Below are 20,332 nucleotides of genomic sequence, written 5' to 3'. Positions count from 1 at the left end.
AAAAAGGAAAGTAAATTTGTGTAATAGTAGTCAAAAGTAAAATTTGTGACATAAACAATAAATATTACATATATAAAAATAATACTAATTAAAAACAAAGGAACGTAGGCGAGTTTTTGTTTCCATCAACAAATAGATGTAAAAATACATTGCACATATGAATGTAGAAACGTACATAGATAAAAAAGAAAAATCATATAAATTTATATATCACACACACATACATATCAACTAACACACACATTTAGGTTACACGGATTTAGTTTTTAGTTAATTTTTCACTTATGCCTTAATTTTGCGCCCCAATTTATTAATTTGGTATTTGTGGCCAGTTTCACGACCGGAGGAACCACTACCAGTTCCATTTCCGCCACTACTATGACCACCGTGCGCTGAAGATCTATGTGGAATTTTGCCATTTGACTTTGTGCGGGTTTCGAATAAAACATCTGAATCGGTTTCCGATTCGGTTAGCGAGGTGCGTGAATCTGGATATAAAACGGAAAGATTGATTGATACATCTCATGGAAGATGATTACAATTACTTACAATTGATTGCCTCCTCATCTTGATTGCCTATCAGGGCATATTTTTTGAACTTTCTGGCGTAGCCTTGGCTTCGTTTTGGTTTGTCTGCAAGCGCAGGCTATGGCCCAAAAGACACCCGATAATAACAGGCAAGTGAATATTACACCGACAAACACATATAGAATGGACCAATCTGTATACAAGAGAGAAATCAATATCTTTGCTGGATAGACTGCATCTCAATCTTGTACTTACCACAATTAGCCTCATCGTTGGCAAAGAAATAACCAGCCGAAGGCATCCAAAATGCCTCACATATGCAGGCTCTGGTTGTGGGATTGCATTGTCCATGTCCAGAGCAGTTATTCTGACAGACTGTCGCACGTATATCCACAAATAGGGCACCCAATATGGAGGCATCTTTCTGTAGTTTAGCTCGTAGTAATCTCTCAACATGTAAACCATTTACCGCCTTCGATTCCGAGCCACTGGCCGGCGATATTCTCATTACATAGAAGACCAATACAGCTGCCCCTGTATTTAGATCATATTTAAGTTCCCTAATCTCAATTTTGTTATCATCACCCAATAGTAATTGCAATTTTTGTACTATGGAATCTAGTTCGGATTGGGTTAGTATGGTTATATCCATGGGTAAAGTTATTTGTACCAAATGCATCAACATCGGATCGGGATGAACATTAATGCTTACGGTATCGGAGCTAGTTAATCCCTGATCATCGCTAACAGTTAGCTTGAAAACATAACGTCCCTGCACAAGATTGCTTAGCTGCCAAGAAAAAAATGTTATCAGACTTCTCATTGAGTTTTCTATATTCCATTCCTCTTACAATCATTATGGCTTCTTTGTCGGTATTGCCAACAATGACGCCTGCTGCCAAACTATTATCCTCACGTGTCCATTGATATTTAACGACAGCCAAATCATCCCAGGACTGCGAACCATTTAAATATATAGCCGTCATGGGCAAGGTAATGCTATGATCTCCACCAGCATTGGCCACCGGTGCGGCATTGCGTTCTTGAGACAGAGTGTTATCATTAGCATCAATCTCATCCACTGAGATGACGAGTGATGACTTACCTTGAACTATTTTAACCCAAGTGGAATCGCTTGCTGTATTATTATTCTCATCCATTACGGTTAATTCAAATTCATATAGACCCAATGTCAGAGAAGTCGCATTGGCCATCTAAAAAGAGTGCACATTTTGTTCAAATTCTTTATAGTCTATATAGCTGGATCTTCTTACTGAAGTATTCGCTTCTAGTATTATGGCATCTTTGGGTCCACTTATTTGCTTCCAGTGATAGGTTTTAATGCCAATATCATCTTTTGATTCCGAACCATTGAGTAATGCCCAATTGATGGGTAAACTGGTAGTCTATATGGAATATATATAGATGAATCACTCGCTACCTTAATTCAGATATCAATCAATTCTTCTTCTCACCTGATTGGCACCTGCTTTTGCTATTGGCGGTGAATTAGTTGGCTGCTTAACAAACACATGAACTTTAGCTGTACTCGATTGGCCACTGCCATCGGTTACCTTCAATACGAATGTATACATGCCCTCCTCCAGATTCGATAATTGTGCATAGGGAGTTCGAGTACTTTGCATATCGACAGCTTTGGCCTCATCGCTAGCATCTTTAGTCCATTCCCAGGCAACAATTTCATGATCATCCGAACTGGCCGTACCATTGAGAGTCACATTATTATTGGGTAAATAGAGAATGACAGCATCACCGGCATTTGCCACCGGAGCATAATCGGTCTCTTTGAGCAGAGCTATAAAGGCTGTGGTGGAATTTGTGACATTATTGGAATCGGTTACAGTCAACTTGAAGGTATAATTTCCCGGCGATGTCAAATCCAATTGCAATGTATTGACCTCCGGTAATTGGGGTTGATAGCCAATGGGTCCGGATATCACCTCCCAATGCCAGTTGATAATCTTGTCATCATCGGTACTCGTACTTCCGTCGAGTATGGCATTTGTTGTGGGTTTCCGAATGATTTGCACTCGTGGTATTATAATCACTTGCGGTGCCTGATTGATACGCTTCTCGGGCAATACAGTGACATTTGCCTCCGCTTCGCCAAATGATAGATTATCCTCACTGGTAACAGTAACCTTGAATGTGTAGAGACCCTCGGAGAGATTTGATAGCTTCACTTTCGATTTACTTTGATCAGAAATTGTGCCGTTCATTGGGCCCTTTGGCTGAGATATTAGAGTCCATAGATATTTGTATTTCGTATCGCTTGTCTGCTCATCGGGCACGGTAAATGCCGCCAGAGTAACCTCCTGTTCGGGCAAACGGACTTCTTTCGACATCACCGATACCACAATATCCTTATCTTTGTCTTTCTCTTTCTCCTTGGGCACAACCATATCGGGGGACATTTCAGTGCCGACATCTGATGGCAACATCTGTTGCTGGTCCTGTTCATTACTGCTGCTGGCGGCTGCTGTTAAATAGGAACGATATGGTATTGCTCCCAATATGCATTTGCGTTGCTTATTCCTTCGATAGCCGGTAAGACAAGTGCATAAACCTGTCGCTGCATTCGGCTGTAAGGGTACACATTCCTCTTGCGGTGGACATGGCGTCTCCAAATCACATGTCATAAATTTTCCCTCTGGTCCACCGAAATAGTTTAAGTCCTCGTTGATTAAGACATCGTTCTCATTGTCCTGCACATTGGCGGCAGCGGCGGCATTCATCATACGCTTTTCGGCCATTGGTTGGAAATCCACTTCATCCTCATATGAAGGCGAATCCGGCTGCATTTGATTGATTGAAACATTAGTAAAAGAAGTTAACACTCCTGCCCCCGCTTCTTATACAAGTCTCTACTTTTGTGTTATCAATTCCTTTGTTTTTTTGCTAAGTAGATACGCCCTGCTTAGGTAGACAGGGAGAGCGTTAGGAACACGGATACTCACCTGCGCGCGTGTCAAATATGGGAGTCTTTGTCTTGGTTTCTTCCAAAAATTCAAGACTTCCTCATCGTAGGTTAAAATCTCAGTTTTCTCATTGTGTTTGGCCTTTTTAAGTATTTGTGACCAAGATTCATCTGTATCCTTTGGATTGACCAAAACCATTTGAACCTTTTCAAGCTCTTCGACTCCTGGCACGCCACCACCACCTCCATGTCCACCAGCACCGCCTACTCCACCGGCACCACCACCACCGCCAATGGTTCGTTGGGATTTCTTGGGTAAACATGCCTCATTGCTAACACAATGGATGTGAAAGCATTTAGCCTTGAAAACCAACACCACATTGCAATCATTGGCAGTGTGATTCTTTTCACAACAGGCCTGCAGGCAATTCCATAGATAAGTCTCCTCTCCTAGATCACGGTCACCCTGGGCCGCCGTTGTAGCCTCTGATGATGGGGACTTGTATTCCTCAAAGATCCCTGCTTTCTGCTCATCTCTGGGTAGGGCATTCTCAAAGACATGTCGCAGCATGCGAGAACATATCGGAGTCGCAGTCGTTTTGCCATTATTGCCCATAGAAGTCTCACCTGCCGCTGCTGCTGCCAACTTTTGCTTGGCTGCGACGACGACGTCGTCGTCGACGTTGGCATATGCTGACGCCATCAGGAAAAGCAACAAACAAATGTAGCAAGTCCAAATAGTTCGTATTGCTACTGTTTTAGCTGCTGCTGCTGCTACCTGTGCCATTGTGTTAGCAGAGGATTTGTTCGTTTGCTGCTTTATGTTGTTGTTATTGTTATTACTATTATTTTTCTTTTGTTTTGTTACTTCGGCGTTCGTTTTTAATTAATTTTAATTAAATTAAAGTTATGAATTACACATTTTCAATGTTGCCAGAAGCGGAATTCCGCTAATTCTGGCAACACCTTGGTAAAACTTCACTTTGTCACACCATAAAGAGACAAGATACTTTTCATCGCTAAGTCTGGCCACACTACGTCACATTTACATTTCAGATTACATGGCGCCACAGTGCAACAAGTGCCGCCAAAATTCAAAACGACAAAAGCTTTAAAAAGCTCATTGATTTGGTGGTTCACAATAGTTTTGCTCGACTTATAAATTTTATGATTGTGTCAGTGTACTTATTTTAATAACAGCAATAACGAAAAGTTAATTTGCAAAATTATCGATTTCAGAAAGCAAAGCACAATAAACACACCCACATATGTACATATGAGTGAGTATGAGTGCTTCCTCCCACACACAGAAACTGAAATGTAAATTTTTCAAAACAAAACATTAATTACAATTCCAATTTCAATTCTTAAAGGGGAGGAAAAAAAACTAAAAACAAATTAGCAAAATGGCCATAAATCACAGCTATTGCTAACTATACATATATGTATATATGCAAATTTATCAACTCTACAAAAATCAAAAATAAAAACGAATTATAGAAAAATAACAAACAAAGGCGGCAACAAAACAAAAATTTTGTGAACATGTTAAAGGCTAAACAAAAGATAATAAACGTAAACCATAATTTCGCATTACTTCAAAGTAGAGAAATTAGCAAGAGAATTCCCCAATTAATGCCATGTGGCCAAAATCCTTTTTGATTTTCTTGTAAAATGTTTTACACAAACATGTGAAATTGAACCAAAAAAAATAAAACTGAAATTCTTGCAGCTTGTGTCGGCTTTTTGGTGTTTAATAAATTTCATGGCAATATTTAATATATCTCACTAAATAATTTAACTGGCTTTTGGTCTGACGTCTATTTTAGTGGTGGAGTTTTATTTATCTAAATCTTGCGGCATTAAAACAAAACTACATGAAATTGATAAAGTTTGTGAGCCATTGAGCGCCACCAGATACATACAGTTTGATGGTCACAGCTCTCACGATTCTTTTTATTTGTTTGGTATACACAGTCAAAAAAAAAAAAGACAAAAGAAAAATGGGAAATGTTAATGCATAATATAAACACAAACAGATTTATCTGCTGGGATTCACATTTTCTCTATAGTATGTATTTATTTGTTTAATTTGCAATTGTTTAAGTGTTGAGAGGGAGGCACTTTTCTAATAAAAAAAACAGTCTAGTCATTCATTTAAGTGGTGTGGGGAGGAGAGTGGTATAGAATTCCTTTCAGTAAATAAACCTCTGCTAAAATTTGGTTTCTCTTTCTTTTTTCTTCTACTATTGCAGATGACAGATTTCTCGGATAGTTCGAACAATGGAGTTGGCGTGCTGAGTCCAGCCTCCACTTTGATTGAGAACTTTCACAAAAAGAATCACAGCAATAGCAACAGCAACAACAACAACACCAACAACAACAGTAGCAGTAGTAGCAGTAACAATAATAACAACAACAGCAACAACAATACAAACAACATCAGTTGCAGCAGTTCTGGGAATTCACCTCAACCACCTCAATCACATCTTCAGCTACAACCAAGTCCAACCAATTGCCTGGCAACAACAACAAATGGTGGTTCCACAGGCAAACAGATCAACACAAGTTCTAGCTCCTGCAGTAGCCTTAAGGAAACCTCACATCAGTCCACTTCCACGTCACAACAGGTAACCAAACCACCACGCCATGCCCTGCCAAGCAAGGTGAACGATTAGACGAGAAACGCATATACGCATAATAGGGCTATTTTTACATTATTACCTTTTCAGTTGATAAAAAAACAAAAGTTAACACAATGCATACACTGCTAGGTGGTTGGCAGGTGTAGGTAGGGGGGTGACCCTACTTCGATTAGATTAAAAGTAATTGGGGGCGACACTTTGGCTGCTGGCCATCAGCACCACTCATTGATCGATTAGAACTCACCAAATATACCCTATATTATTATGAGACATAGGTATATTCTTGTCTTGATTCTTTAAGATTCGTTGTCGACATCTTTGTATCAATGTATTAGTTTAACTTTCGTCATTGTTTGATTGATTATAATCGTGAATGTGATTAGTTTAGCCGTCACACATTGCGTATACGTCATAAATTAATGGATGCCATAACAAGGGCAGGCTAATGCTTAGCCTAGGCTGACGGTGAATGTAAATGACTGTCAGACAAATTCCTTTAGGGTATAGAATCTTTTATCATATCCCCTTACGCGTTCGCCCCATGCAAATAAAATGGCCAACAAATTTTGTATTATTTCCGCTATAATTTTTTGTGATAAGAAATGTAGTTGGTCAAAAGTTTTGCCTAAAAATAAAGCATTTTCTAATTGTCTGTCTATCTCGGACCTATCTCTTGGAACCCCTTATTCATCCATCCCGCCAACCCCCCAGCTGTCTGCCTGTCAATCAGCCAGCCTATGACACATATTTTATTTTCAAAAAAAAAAAACTAATAAAGCAATCAACAATGCTCAGTTCCTAATTCATTGTCAGTTTGCATCTCTCTTTTAAATGAAACTAACTTAATCTTTGCTTTCTCTCTCTTTGTATAGACCAGAGAGTCACTCTCTCTCCCTCTCTGTCTATCTCTCTTCAGCATTCTTCTAAAATTGTTAAGAATGACTCATTTGCCGGTTTATGTGTGGCACACGAGTCTGTTGATATATCATTCGTCTTGAATAATGCGACGTCACAAGCGCGTCTGTCTAACTGGCCCCCCTCTTTCTCTCTTCTTCCTTCTCTCCACCACGCTTCCAAAGGCGGATGTAGATGATGATTTTGAGGTCTTAGTTAGTTAGTGCGGGGCTCTACAATACTTCCATAAATGGCATTAGCTTTGGGTCTATAAAAGATCAAGTACATTCGTGTGGGTGGCTGTTGTCAACCTTTTTTAGATTATGCAAGTTGCACTTGACTAAGAATGCGCAAACCAAATAAAAGGCTGACAAGCAACACTTTCATTTATGATAGAGGTGGGACACATGACCCAATCCTTTATCGCTTCATTTTCTTGTTATTCCCAACTATTTTAAGCGATGCAGTTCTGTAATTCCTTATCAAAGTCTGTTGGTGGTTCCTCTTCGTGAGGTTCGATTAACTTCAAGAAGATCGAAATCTAGTGAGAAGGTGCGCGAGGTTAGTAGGTAACTTGGCTTCCACAATTGCTTGGGTTTTAACCGAACATTGTTGTTAGAGCGTTTCTATACCACTTGAAGAGAATATAAATAACACGGTGTGCTTTCTACAGAATCGATGAGAAGCAGAGGCAGAAGAAAAAAGGTGGCGGCGGGCGACCTCATCCAACACACTTAAATTAAGTGGTATGACAATTTGTGTTTTCTAGGTAAAAAAGCTTTTTTTTTTCGTTTAGTCTCAATGATATGGTTAACAATATTTCGCAGAAATTGTTGACCTAAGCGACAAAGAAAATTATTCGCAATGAATTCTATATGTACAGGTATAGAAAACAGATAATATAAAACTATATGGCAAAAGAAATGTTATTTCTTCTATATCCTTCTCTTTCCGGCTGACAGGCACTAAAGCCAACCGGTTGGTTCACTTTGAATTTATTTGTAGTCAAATATATTGAACTTAACAATTTATTAAAGTATTAACACCTAATTATGCATACTAATACTAATTACCTACTAGAAAATATAAACAAATATTAAAGTGAAACAATAAAACTCAAAAATAAAAAAAAAATCACATCTCACCCTCTCGCTCTCTCTCTGCTGCTCTATCTTTCTTTATCACTCTCTTTCTCTTGGCTAATGTGAAAAGCTAAGAACGCAAAAAATCAGCAGAACACGAGATACAAATCTTCTGAGCGTTGGCATCAGCTTTAAGCAAAACGAACGCGTTAATTAGACACAAACACACACACAGACACACATATAGAATACAAGCTGAGAACGTGAAACACACACACACACACAACCATTCAAACAGACACAAGCAAAATTTGATTGGTAATGCAAAAATATTCAAAAGCATAAATTAAAATATAGACAGAACTAAAACTACCCACATATGAGAGGAGAAGGAGGTATTCGAAAACTTAACTTTGTCGACTTTAAATTACCCTTTAACCCGCATATCGAACCTTTGTTACTTGGTGTCACATTCTTACTTGGCCCTATAATCATTTAACTATTTTTATGTATTTAATTAACAGTCATCTTGTTCTTAGCAGCGGTACACGCTCTTCCTGTCTGTTCATGCATTTTTTGTTAGTTTTTTGGGGGGGTGGTAAATGGGACAGGGTATGTACCTACATACATATACTCACATCATATTTACATAGAACACCCAACACACACAACAACAGCGATTTCCTAGAATTCTCAGCTCACTTAGCGGCTCTCAGCCCCTCTCTCCGCCGCATTGAAGCCAACAGACACACACTTGAGCTAGTGCCAGCTCTTTCGCTCTCCCCAAAAGACCAAAGTGATCGTCGCAAAAAAGACAAAAAAAAAAAAAAAAAAAGCAGCTGTCAGCTGTCAGCGGCCGGCGTCGCTGTCGCCGCTGCGCCGTTACGTTTGTGTAGCGGCAGCGACTGGCTAAAAAAGCTCTCCCTCCCACTGAAGCTCGCCAAGTTAGAAATTGCTCAGCCTCAGAGAGCTCATTTTTAATTTAGTTAACGAAACGAACGAACACGAGGGTCGCGCCACTAGCAAAAATAAATCAAAATATTTTCTTAAAAATATTAAAACGAACTCAAAATTACCCAAAAAGTTATTGAGCCATTCAGTTGTAGTTTTTCAAAATTCATCTTGTTTTTTTTTTTTTTGTTTTTTGTTTTTGAAACGCATGTGTGTGTGTAAAACCCTCAAACGAACTTTGGAGAAGAGCAACAGAAAATCCCCCCCCAAAAAAACCCACCTCCAATTATAAAATCGAAAAAGAGACATTTTCTGTTTTGCTTATTATAACAACAACAACAACAACACCAACAAGAAAACGAACAATTTTTTTTTTTTATTATTATTATTGTAAAAAAACGAACTCGCCTCTCCATACCTTGTATACATAAAACAACAACTTAGTGTTATCAGTATTGAAAAAGAAAAAGAAAAAAAACGAACAACAACGAAACAACGACAACAACCACAAAAGAAAAAGACAAGAATTGTTAAAGTTCAGTCGTCTAGCAAATTCGAACAGGGAAAACGCGGAAAGCAAACGCGAATTTTGAGCGAAAAACAGAAAACTGAAAACAAAAAAACGAGAAAAATTGTGCAAAAATTGTTTGGTTTTAATTTTTTTTTGTCTGTTCCGTGTGTCTCTTGAGTGAAAAGAAATTTTGTGGAAAACATTAAATATACTATATAAATACCTACGAAATATACATGGTATATATAGATAGTTGTGTCATTTGCAATGATAACCAGTTGCCCGCCCCGCCACTCTGATTAGGCAACGTATAGTATACGTAATATTTGGCTTGGCTAAATAAAAATAAATATTAAGAAAACAAAAATAAAAAACAAACCTCAAATTTCTATTGAATTTTCATAGAAATTTGTAACGAACCCGCAAAATATAAGAATATACATATATATATTTTGTAATAACTCGAACGGTTAGTATACAACAACAACAACATCATAACGATAAATTAGTAAATGACGCAGTGTTTGGTATGAAGAAACGAAAAAGTAAAAAAAGTAAAATGAAAAACATTAAAAAAAAAAAACAGAATTGAAGAAACAGAAAAAAATGTTATAAAATTGATATCTAATCTTTTATTTCAAATGTCCGACCGTCCGTTTGTCCGTGCCTCCGTCAGTCAGTCCAAGAGTATTTCCACTTTACACGAATGCTCTCTAGAATATTTACTAAAAAGAACTTGTCGATAAGAAACAAGTGAGAAAGACGAAGAAGAAGCGAGACATAGATAGAGAAAGAGAGAAAAAGGGTGAGAGAGAACGAATAAGTGATTGAACGGGAGGGGGCAGCATTTAAGGGCGGGGGTAAAGAGATTAAGACAATTGATTAAGCAAGTGAGTTAAAAGTAAATGTTTAACTTTTATTTTTTGACCAACATGACGTATACTTGATATTTGTTTGCAACTTCATCAAGTCCACATAGTTAGATGGATATGTATGTACATACACTTATGTACATATGTACATATATGTATGTATGAAGAAATCTGTCAGGTCGCATCACTTGTAGTATATAGTCGCCCACATTCCTTTTCATTATAGTCTTTAAAATTAGCATTGATTCGTAATATCTGCCTGGTTGAGTGCCATATTTGTCGCACATTTCGTGAGATTTCTTGGCTTCTGGTCTGAGACCTTAAATAGCCAAAAACGAAAACGATAGAAACCTCTTTAGATTTTTCGTATCGCAAAGTCAAATTAATCATGGTTTTCTTTTTATACAACGAAAACTTTCATCATCGTTTTTATTGTTTAATAATAATAATGGTCTTTAACCAGTTGAGGATGAGTTCATTCCGTTGATGGTCAATGCCGATCTCCTACTACCTGAAGTCATTGACTTAAAAATCAATTTAGAAGTGATCGTGGTCAGTGGAAAATGCCCATTATAAGACTATCAAGAGAGATCAGAGAGATATTCCTACCAACTTGCACTTTGTTGTTTTAGATTTTATAGTGACTAACTAAGTATTTCACAAATACAAACTGAAACTGATTTTGGACCAGTTTTCGAAATAATTAATTAATTATTATTATTTTGTACTTAGAATAAGAAAACTTATAAAGTTTCAGTGATTAACTGGTTTGGATTTTCCAATAAAGTATGCAAAGTTGAAAACAGGTTACACATACTCACTCTCTCTCTCTCTCTCTCTCTCTCCCTTGCTCCCTGCTTCAAATAGTTTTCATTTATTCTTGATAACAATTTGCATAGCAATGTGCTTTTATCATTATAAACGTTTCTTAGAAACACTGCTTAATGTAAAAATTGTTGTCTTAACAATCTGGTTAAGTATATAGATAGATAGTATAAAATCAAGTCATTGAAGCAAATCACATGAAGTCGCGAATTCAGATCCACATAAAAAGTGTTTTATTTGCCAATCATCAAAATTCCTGTTAGAATTTCTTTATCGCAAACAGAAAGAATAAAAAACAAAAGACCAAAAATCATCATCATTATCATTATTCCCATCTATCAGTGGTGCGCGCAGTGGTGCTAGGTTGGTAGGTTGGAAAAGCCGTGGCTAAAGTAAATAGTATACGGCTTCATGTCAATCCCAAAACAAATGGCCGCAGTTGATTTATGTATCAAAGGCGAAACAAAAAATGTTAGAGCGCCAATGCCATAAACAGCCAAAAAGATAGCGCCACAGTTTATCAAGTAAAATAAAGTATTTACTCTATATTTTATTGAATAATAATGCAGACAGACACAAGGGAGGACGGACGTATAGAGGAGTTGAAAATATTCGGCCAAAAGACATTTTATATTTATTAACATTTAATATTCTTGTTTTGTGTTTGCGGTTCTGTTCCAGGTTGTTACCGGCAGCAGCAGTTTAACAACGCGTGTTGAAAAGAAATCGCAGCGTCTGCATCATCATCAAATCACATCCTCGTCACATTTGTCGAGCTCATCATCTCAGTCAACCACACAGTCCTCAACATCATCGTCCTCATCGTCGTCGTCGTCGTCATCGTCATCGGAAATGAAAGCAGCGGCCGTAAAGCGTGATCTCACTAATATACAAAAGTCCATGTCGGAGATAAACGATCTGGCCATTGAACGTATGCAAGGAGGAGTAACCGGAGCAGGTACAACAACGTGTACAGGAGGAGTAGGATTAAACAGCAGCATCACAGCATCCAACACACCAGTCAATACCAATAACAACAACAACAACAACACAATGGCCACCACCATTGTGACGCCATCAACAAAAATGACATCGATCGATGATCTCAGGGGTCTGAGCAGTCAGGACAAGATAACGCGGTTACAAAAACAGTAAGTTTCTAAGATAAGCGGTGTTTTTTTTCCAGCCTAAACTATTACGAAGTGTAACCTCTAGTTTGATATCTAACTGAAGCTGTGTCTCATTGGGAATTCCCCCCATCTTTTGCTCTGAAAGTCACTTATAAGCTATGTAACCCAGATTAGTTGGGAACAAATACAGATCAAAGCTCTTTACATAATCGACACCATGGCGACGTTTGTATACCCTTTTCAATTGTTTCAAGCCCTGCAAAAATACGTTCATTCTTAAGGGGCATCCATTAATTCAATATATTTCAAATGAATGAGGAAAATCTCACTGAATATCAACTAAGATGAGATTGAAAATCGCAGATCAACTTAAGAAAGTTGTTGGCAGAATACTTTAATTAGTTTTTTTTTTTTTTTAATTTCCAATGATCCTCTCTTTTGCTAGGGGTTAATTTTTGGGTACTAACTCTCTTTTTGTTAGTTTTGGGTATAAACAATTTTGAAAATGCTCTTTAAAGTTGCATTAATTCTCATTAAGGATAATAACAAATAAACATAGCCTACTTTTCTGGGCAACTTTTTAAACTGATTACTTCGTCTATTTCTCACACACTTTTAGATTGCGCACCTCAATTGAGAATCTAGTGGACGGCAATGATGACTGCAATGTCATAGTTACAATGCCCGACGACGATGACAATCCGCATCATCATCATCCATTTGGCAGCGGTTTGGATTTAACTCATCCCACTGCCGCCCAATTGAGTGCCAGCAGTGCTTTGAGCGGCTCGAATAAAACTATCGATACCATTAAGTTTCAAGAGAAACGCACCAAAACCGAATCGAAAACAAAAGTGGTCACCGATGGTTACAGTTCTGAGCAGGCGACAAGCAATTCGGCTGAAATGAAACGTCTACAGGCGGGCGATATAGATTACAAAGAGAATAAGGCTGCTGCGGCGATGAGAAATCGTACGGAAATGGATGGCGTTAAAACCGAGGAGAATGCTGCTGTGATTCAGGTTAGTCATCTATCAAAATCGCCGCCCTTCGACAACGGGAATAACCACATCATATCAAAGTTAATATTCATATGTATACCCGGCTAGCTTATCCCACCCACTTGCCTTTGCTTTGCCCCCCAGAGACGAGGAGCTTTTTATGTGAAAAGCTTACAAAAGAATGACGTACTCCCATTCAATGAACACCCTTTGGGGGTTTGTTGCGGTCGGTTGGTCGGTTGGTTGGTTGTTCGCTCGGTTGTTTTGGTGCCCTTAACCAACTGTTAGGCACTCCTTTTTAGTTTTAGTGTGAAGTTCATTGCTTGCATGTTTGGCTCGAATTCCGTTGGATGGATGTGTGTTAATTACATTACAACAAAAACGAAACAAAAAGAAATACCAAATAACTGAGAAACTGTAAATTACTTGCAAGTGAAAGTAGTGAAAAAGATATTTTTCTTTTTTTTTTTTTATTGATTTTTATATTGCCCGAAAATAGGCAACAAATTTTTGTAAATTTTTGGTCGATTTCAATGTGAAATGTTTTTAAACAAATGCCTGCTCTTAAGGAGCCCAAAATTTTCATTGTCTCTGCGCCGAAACTTTTGCAAAAGTGACGACATCAAAGATAGCAAAAGCAAAGCTTCTTCTTCATCATCTTCATCTAGCCCTTCATCTTCTTCAATGCTGCGAAAATTTCAGGTACAATAGCCGCGAATATACCAACATTTAGTTGCCATTGGTTACAATAATTTACCATTTGTTGTTGCTGTTGTTGTTGTCGCTATTGGTCTACGGTGGCCTTATCTAATCATTGTATGTATTAGAACTTCAGTAGATTGTTTTACATCCTTTATTGGTATTGGCATGACAAATTAGCATAGATTGTTTTACGATTCCAGCCAACGATCATTCAATCAATGACGACTTTTTTTTTGCGGCTGATGAAATTTATGGCAATTAATAAATAATTGCATAATAAGTAAGAAAACTTTGCCCAAACATTTTTAATTTTTTGTGTTTTCCTTTGCCTACTTTTGGGGAAATGAACTTTTCAATTTCTCTTTTGGAATATTCGCTTTTGCATAAAAAATATTGGAAAATTGGCTCACGTTTTACAGTTTTTAATTCATTTTCCAAGTTTTGAACTCAAATAAAGGACTTTCTTTATTTTCAAATACTAAGCTTGTAAAAAATATATATACATATATATATACATAAATAATCTGTCAAAAACTCATCAATGGATCAAAATCAAATATTATGATATTTTTTATTTACCTTATTGAGTTCTCCCCGCTAAGAGACGACATCATCGTGCCAAATAGGAACATAATTTCCCATATAGATATACGATATATACATATGTACATATGTATGGTGTTGGCTCTGGGCCAACAAACACACACGTTCCCGGTTCAGCATCTTGGATCGGGAGGCGGGGGAAGTGTTAAACAAAATCCCTCAATAAAATTCTTCAAAACATTAATTCTGTGTGTGCGTGTGTGTTTCTCTCATTGTTTTTCTTGTTAATTTTCGATGAAATTTTAGTAACAATTAAAAATCTTTGGGACCCCTTCTTTTGCGTCAATTTGTAAAATCCATTTAACGAGCAGGCAAAAAAGGCACGCATTGTAAGCATTTCCAAGTAACGCAATCGAAACTACATATATATGAACATATATATAAATATACATATAAATAATATATATATAGAGTTCTTTTCTTTTTTTTCTTTTTTTTGATTTATTTGCCATTATTTTACGCTCTGAAACTGTGCTGTGTTGTTAGAGTGCTCTAGAATTTTGCGTTTCTTTTAAATATACATACATATATATATATAAAACATTGCTGAGCGTTGATCGGACGTCTCAGTATCAGACAGACAGAGCAAAGCGAAACATCGTTCGTTGCGCCATGTAGAAACAAAAGTAGACAAATAGCAACAAAAATCGAAATAATTATTTGCATATATTTGAAATTTACTAAGTATACATATATATATACATACATATATACATGTGCATGTATAGGATAGATAGAGAGAGAGATATATACATACATATATGCCTCTATTTGTGTGTTGATCGGTGGGAAACTGTTGAACAAAATGTGTCTATTTGCACTTCCAAAAAGTAACAAAAACAAAAAAACTAAAAATGACAAAGACTTCCTAATTAAATAGCATAATAAGAATAAATCGAAAGAAAAAAAACGGCTGTGAAAATATTAAACGAAATCTCGAGTGTGAAATTATCCTAATAATATATATATACACCCATTCAAATAAGTAATATTCAAAATACTATAATCTGACCTTCATTCAAAGTTTTCGAACGAAAATATTTGATTCCACAAAGTGATGAAATCAAGTGTGGAATGTAAATTGTCGGCGTAATGAAACAGGTGTTTTTTTCTGTTTTTTTTTTTTGAAATTGTTCTACAACTTAACGAAAGTGACAATTTGTCTGTTTCTTGTAGTGATATGATCAAGAAATTTTGATTAAAGAAGAAACAATTAATGCTAAAAACTTAAAAACATCGATGTATTTAAAATTTGGCGGCAAAGCTTAACGAAAGTGAAAGAAAATTGAACGTAAAAGTGTAAAACAGTCAAAAGATAGAGAAAACACATAAACTTAAAAGGAGAGTGCTCCAAATGGTTGAAACTGAAGTCAACGAAAGAACGCTACAAAAGAAAGTGAATTGAATTGAATTCAAGACTTGAAATACTTAACGACGATACGTCCAATTCGTATGAAACCCAGCAAAAGATGCACGAAAATCAAAAGCCAACAACTAATTAAAGTTGGTCCAAAGGGTCCAAACCGAACCCAACGAAAAATCGCTACGAAAGAAATCTTTTATGTTCAAGAGTGTTTTTTAATCACACGAACGAAAACTGAACGAACAATTAATCGCTGCAGTTTTTGAACCCAACGAAAGACTAATCCAAAGATGGGCTATCGTTTTCGACGCTATGTGAGCTTCATTTCTGTTTTGTTTTTTTCAAAAAAAACCAAAAAACCAAAGAATTATTATGTACAGAGCAACAAGTGTTTTGTCCCCCAATGTAAACTGTCTTGTTAATTAATAAAACAACAACAACAACAATACAAATAATAACAACAATAACGACAAAAAGCTCAACAAAATAACTGTAAAATTTGTCGGTCAGTGTCACAGACACACAAATACAGACATAGAGAGAGAGACACAAACCCACACACACACACACACACACACCGATACAAAAGGCAATTTAGTGCGCTATTTTTATGTGAATAAAACAAAATCGAAACATTTTGTTTAAATTATATGAGAAGGAGCAAAAAAAAAAACAAGAGATTTCTTCAAAAATACACAACGAACCAGAAAACATTTTTATTTTTTCTGCCTGTTCACATCTTCGTGTTATTCGTTGGCATTGAAATTCCCTCGCAACGAATCAGTCAAATCAGTTTAGTTCCGTAACGCCTTTCCGCCGTTTCTTCATCCCGATGTCGCAACAAGCACCTTGGCCTGTCCGTAAGGGCATCTTCCGTTCGAGTGGACAATCGGATTTTGTGCCAAATCGTTCACCAAGTCCCATTGTTGAGATGCCATTATCACCACCACCGCCGCCCCAGTCCAATACAAGCACCTCGAATCGTTTCTCTCATGGTCGTTCGAATTCACCAATGTCACCGCCACCACAGCCAATACAAGTTATTAATGTTGGTAATAATGCATCATCTGCCATGTCCACTTCATCGTCCGCTGCCGCTAGAATATCTGGATCAGCTTCCAACTCTGCAGCCACCTCTTCATCCTCCTCCTCCTCCTCCTCTTCTTCGTCGTCGTCGTCATCGGCTACGTCTTCAAGTTCTAGTTCACATAGCACCAGAGTACGTAAAAGTTCTAATCCACCTTTACAGCCAATTGCCAACTGTTCTATGTCACCGTCACCACCACCACCACTACCTCCAACAACAACAACAACTACAATACCAACACCACTTTCTCCGCCACCCTCAACAATATCAACAAATTGTCATTTAAAAAATGTTCGCGAAATACCCATCGAGGTAGAACAGAGCAAGGTATAACACAGTCTGATTGACTTGACTAGAATTCCAAGTGATTTCAAATGGGTTATACATATTTATTTATTTAGTTATTGGGCAAAAAGTGTCAATTAATAATGTTACGCAATGCTGCTAGGAAGTTTTCGATTACAATAACTGCTAAATAACGGCTTATTTTAGCTTTTTTTACCAACTGTTATACATTTTATTCTGTTATACTATTGCGCTACTTATTTTAAGTGTGGATTATTTTGTTGGGCAATGTGACAAAATACAAACTGCCAATTATAAATTAGTATAACAGTGTTTAAACTGTTATACTAGCATTTCTGTTTAACTACTACAACCATTACTAGAAAAATATTTTCTTTAATGCTTTGGAAAACTGTTATACATCATTTAAAAACTTTCTTTGGCTTCTAAGTATAATAGAGTGTACTGTTATACTGTTATACCTGCGTTTCTTTGCAGCTAATACGAAATGCTCAATATATACTATTTATAATTCCAGCATTAAACTGGAATTATAGGGTTTTTATTGCTTTGAAAAACTGTTATACATCATGTACACTCACTTTTTGGCCAGGGCTAAGAGGCAGATCATTGGCTGACGAAACGAGGAATATTTCCTACCTCTTAAACTGATTCAATTTTGATATTCCTTACAAAATTCACACCTACATACAAAGATCCGTCCCAGCTTTGCAGTATAACAGAGTCAACTGTTATATCTTATTTTCACTTTGTTAAGCATGTTGTTTCCTTGATATTTTGTGGCCCCACACATTATTTGTTTACAATTTATTTCGATCAAACTGTTATATATATGTACTTACTATTTCTGTCTTTCTCTCACTCTCTGTCTTATCCATTCTTTTTTATAGGAAGCGCTCTCACTACGCACCGGAGACATCACACAACAGGCCAGCAATAATGTGGCCGCCGCCAGTATTAAAGTCCAAAGCGATACGTTTTCGGCTGACAAGAAGGCCATTAGCCAATCGCAGCAATCACAAACAATGACCACGAATGGTGGCATCATTAGCCAGGAGAAGCACATGTCATCGGCCAGTCAAGCCAATTATTCGATGACCCACAAGGGTGTCTCGAGTACGGGCAGCAGCATGATCACCTCCTCTTCTTCCGCACAAATGTCCTCCGCTGCCATGAATGGTCATCAAATGATCAAGCTAAACGATCTCAAATTGGACGATTTGAAATCGTTAACAGCCGGCAGTGGCCAACAAGAAATTGAGCAGACCATCAACAAGTATTCAAATGTCCTAACCTCTTTTGTGAGTTCACTGCAAGAGGATGAAGGTGGATCAACGGCTGTTAGTCTTGCTAGTAGTAATGGTGGATCAGGAGGAGGGGGAGGAGGAGGCACCAATTCTGGGATCAGCGGTGGCAAAGAGAAATCCGAATATCTGGAAAAGATCAATGAGGTGATACGTCGTGCCTGGGCAGTGCCCACACATGGCCATGAATTGGGCTATTCCCTGTGCAATTCTCTGCGTCAAAGCGGCGGTTTGGATTTATTAATGAAGAATTGTGTTAAACCCGATCTGCGTCTGCAATTCTCGTCGGCCCAACTGCTGGAACAGTGCCTGACCACAGAGAATCGCAAGCATGTTGTGGACAACGGCCTCGACAAGGTCGTCAATGTAGCCTGTGTGTGTACGAAAAAATCGAATATGGAGCATTCCCGCGTGGGTACTGGCATATTGGAGCATCTATTTAAGCATTCAGAGGGCACATGCTCGGATGTGATACGTTTAGGTGGCCTCGATGCCGTACTCTTTGAGTGTCGTACCAGTGATGTGGAGACATTGCGTCATTGTGCCAGCGCCTTGGCCAATCTATCGTTGTACGGTGGGGCTGAGAATCAGGAGGAAATGATTCTACGCAAAGTCCCCATGTGGCTGTTCCCATTGGCCTTTCACAATGATGATAATATCAAGTATTATGCCTGCCTAGCCATTGCCGTTCTGGTGGCGAATAAAGAGATTGAGGCCGAAGTATTGAAATCGGGTTGCTTGGATCTTGTAGAGCCCTTTGTCACCACGCACGATCCATCGGCATTTGCCAAATCCAATTTGGCCCATGCCCATGGACAGAGTAAACATTGGCTCAAGCGATTGGTTCCCGTCCTGAGTTCAAATCGTGAAGAAGCCCGCAATTTGGCTGCCTTCCATTTCTGCATGGAAGCTGGCATCAAACGGGAACAAGGTAATACCGATATATTCCGTGAAATCAATGCCATTGAAGCATTAAAAACTGTGGCCAGTTGCCCCAATGCCATTGCCTCGAAATTTGCCGCCCAAGCCCTGAGACTTATCGGGGAGACTGTGCCGCATAAATTGTCACAACAGGTGCCCTTGTGGTCGGTAGAAGATGTCCAAGAGTGGGTTAAACAAATCGGTTTCAATTCATTCATCAATCAATTCGCCGAATCCCAAGTCGATGGGGATCTTCTATTGAAACTCAATCATGAGAATTTACGCAGTGATATCGGAATCACGAATGGCATACTCCTCAAGCGTTTCGAACGTGAATTGCAAAATCTCAAACGTATGGCCGACTACTCATCAAAGGATACGGCAAAAATGCATCAATTTCTATCGGAAATTGGTTCTGAATATTGTACCTATACGTATGCGATGCTAAATGCTGGCATCGATAAATGTGCCTTGCCCCATGTCAATGAGGATATGTTAATGACGGAGTGCAGCATTATCAATTCAATACATCGCTTAAGGATATTGAATGCCGTTAAAAATTTAGAAAATTCTCTGCCCAGTTCATCGGAAGAGAATATGGCCAAAACATTAGATGTATTTGTTAGCTACAGACGTTCCAATGGCTCACAATTGGCCAGTCTACTAAAG

At 37.9% G+C, this 20,332-nt stretch overlaps 4 protein-coding genes across 10 annotated transcripts in view; 1 reads left to right on the top strand and 3 right to left on the bottom strand.

Annotated features, from left to right (window-relative positions):
- Positions 1 to 20,332, bottom strand: part of bip1 — a 67,227-nt gene that overhangs the window by 40,258 nt on the left and 6,637 nt on the right. The gene's annotated exons all lie outside the window — the stretch shown is intronic.
- The window catches only part of LOC137574440 (uncharacterized), a 50,356-nt gene that overhangs the window by 23,482 nt on the left and 6,542 nt on the right, over positions 1 to 20,332 (bottom strand). The gene's annotated exons all lie outside the window — the stretch shown is intronic.
- Sarm (sterile alpha and armadillo motif) overlaps positions 1 to 20,332 on the top strand; it is a 45,217-nt gene that overhangs the window by 19,933 nt on the left and 4,952 nt on the right. For 3 of the 6 annotated variants that reach the window (XM_068286747.1, XM_068286748.1, XM_068286749.1), the window contains exons 4-7: positions 5,722 to 6,096; positions 11,928 to 12,397; positions 12,996 to 13,398; positions 18,329 to 20,332. In XM_068286747.1, coding sequence (XP_068142848.1) covers positions 5,722 to 6,096; positions 11,928 to 12,397; positions 12,996 to 13,398; positions 18,329 to 20,332 — 3,252 coding nt within the window. Of the gene's footprint in view, positions 1 to 5,721; positions 6,097 to 9,066; positions 10,019 to 11,927; positions 12,398 to 12,995; positions 13,399 to 16,320; positions 16,360 to 16,773; positions 17,460 to 18,328 lie in introns of those variants that run through there. The other 3 variants (XM_068286750.1, XM_068286752.1, XM_068286751.1) reach the window with 3 other exon arrangements.
- On the bottom strand, positions 91 to 4,699 carry LOC137574438 (dyslexia-associated protein KIAA0319). Its single transcript, XM_068286753.1, is given in 9 exon segments — positions 91 to 488; positions 550 to 592; positions 594 to 721; positions 784 to 1,318; positions 1,380 to 1,570; positions 1,634 to 1,742; positions 1,803 to 1,934; positions 2,004 to 3,344; positions 3,507 to 4,699. Coding segments are annotated over 9 exon segments (3,432 nt in total). The 5' UTR covers positions 4,254 to 4,699; the 3' UTR covers positions 91 to 282.

The sequence above is a fragment of the Drosophila tropicalis genome, unplaced genomic scaffold, assembly GCF_018151085.1.
Source record: "Drosophila tropicalis isolate 14030-0801.00 unplaced genomic scaffold, ASM1815108v1 contig_463, whole genome shotgun sequence".
NCBI classification, from domain to species: Eukaryota; Metazoa; Arthropoda; class Insecta; order Diptera; family Drosophilidae; genus Drosophila; species Drosophila tropicalis.
The sequence above is the reverse complement of the archived record's forward strand: the minus strand, read 5'-3'. Positions and strand labels throughout refer to the sequence as shown.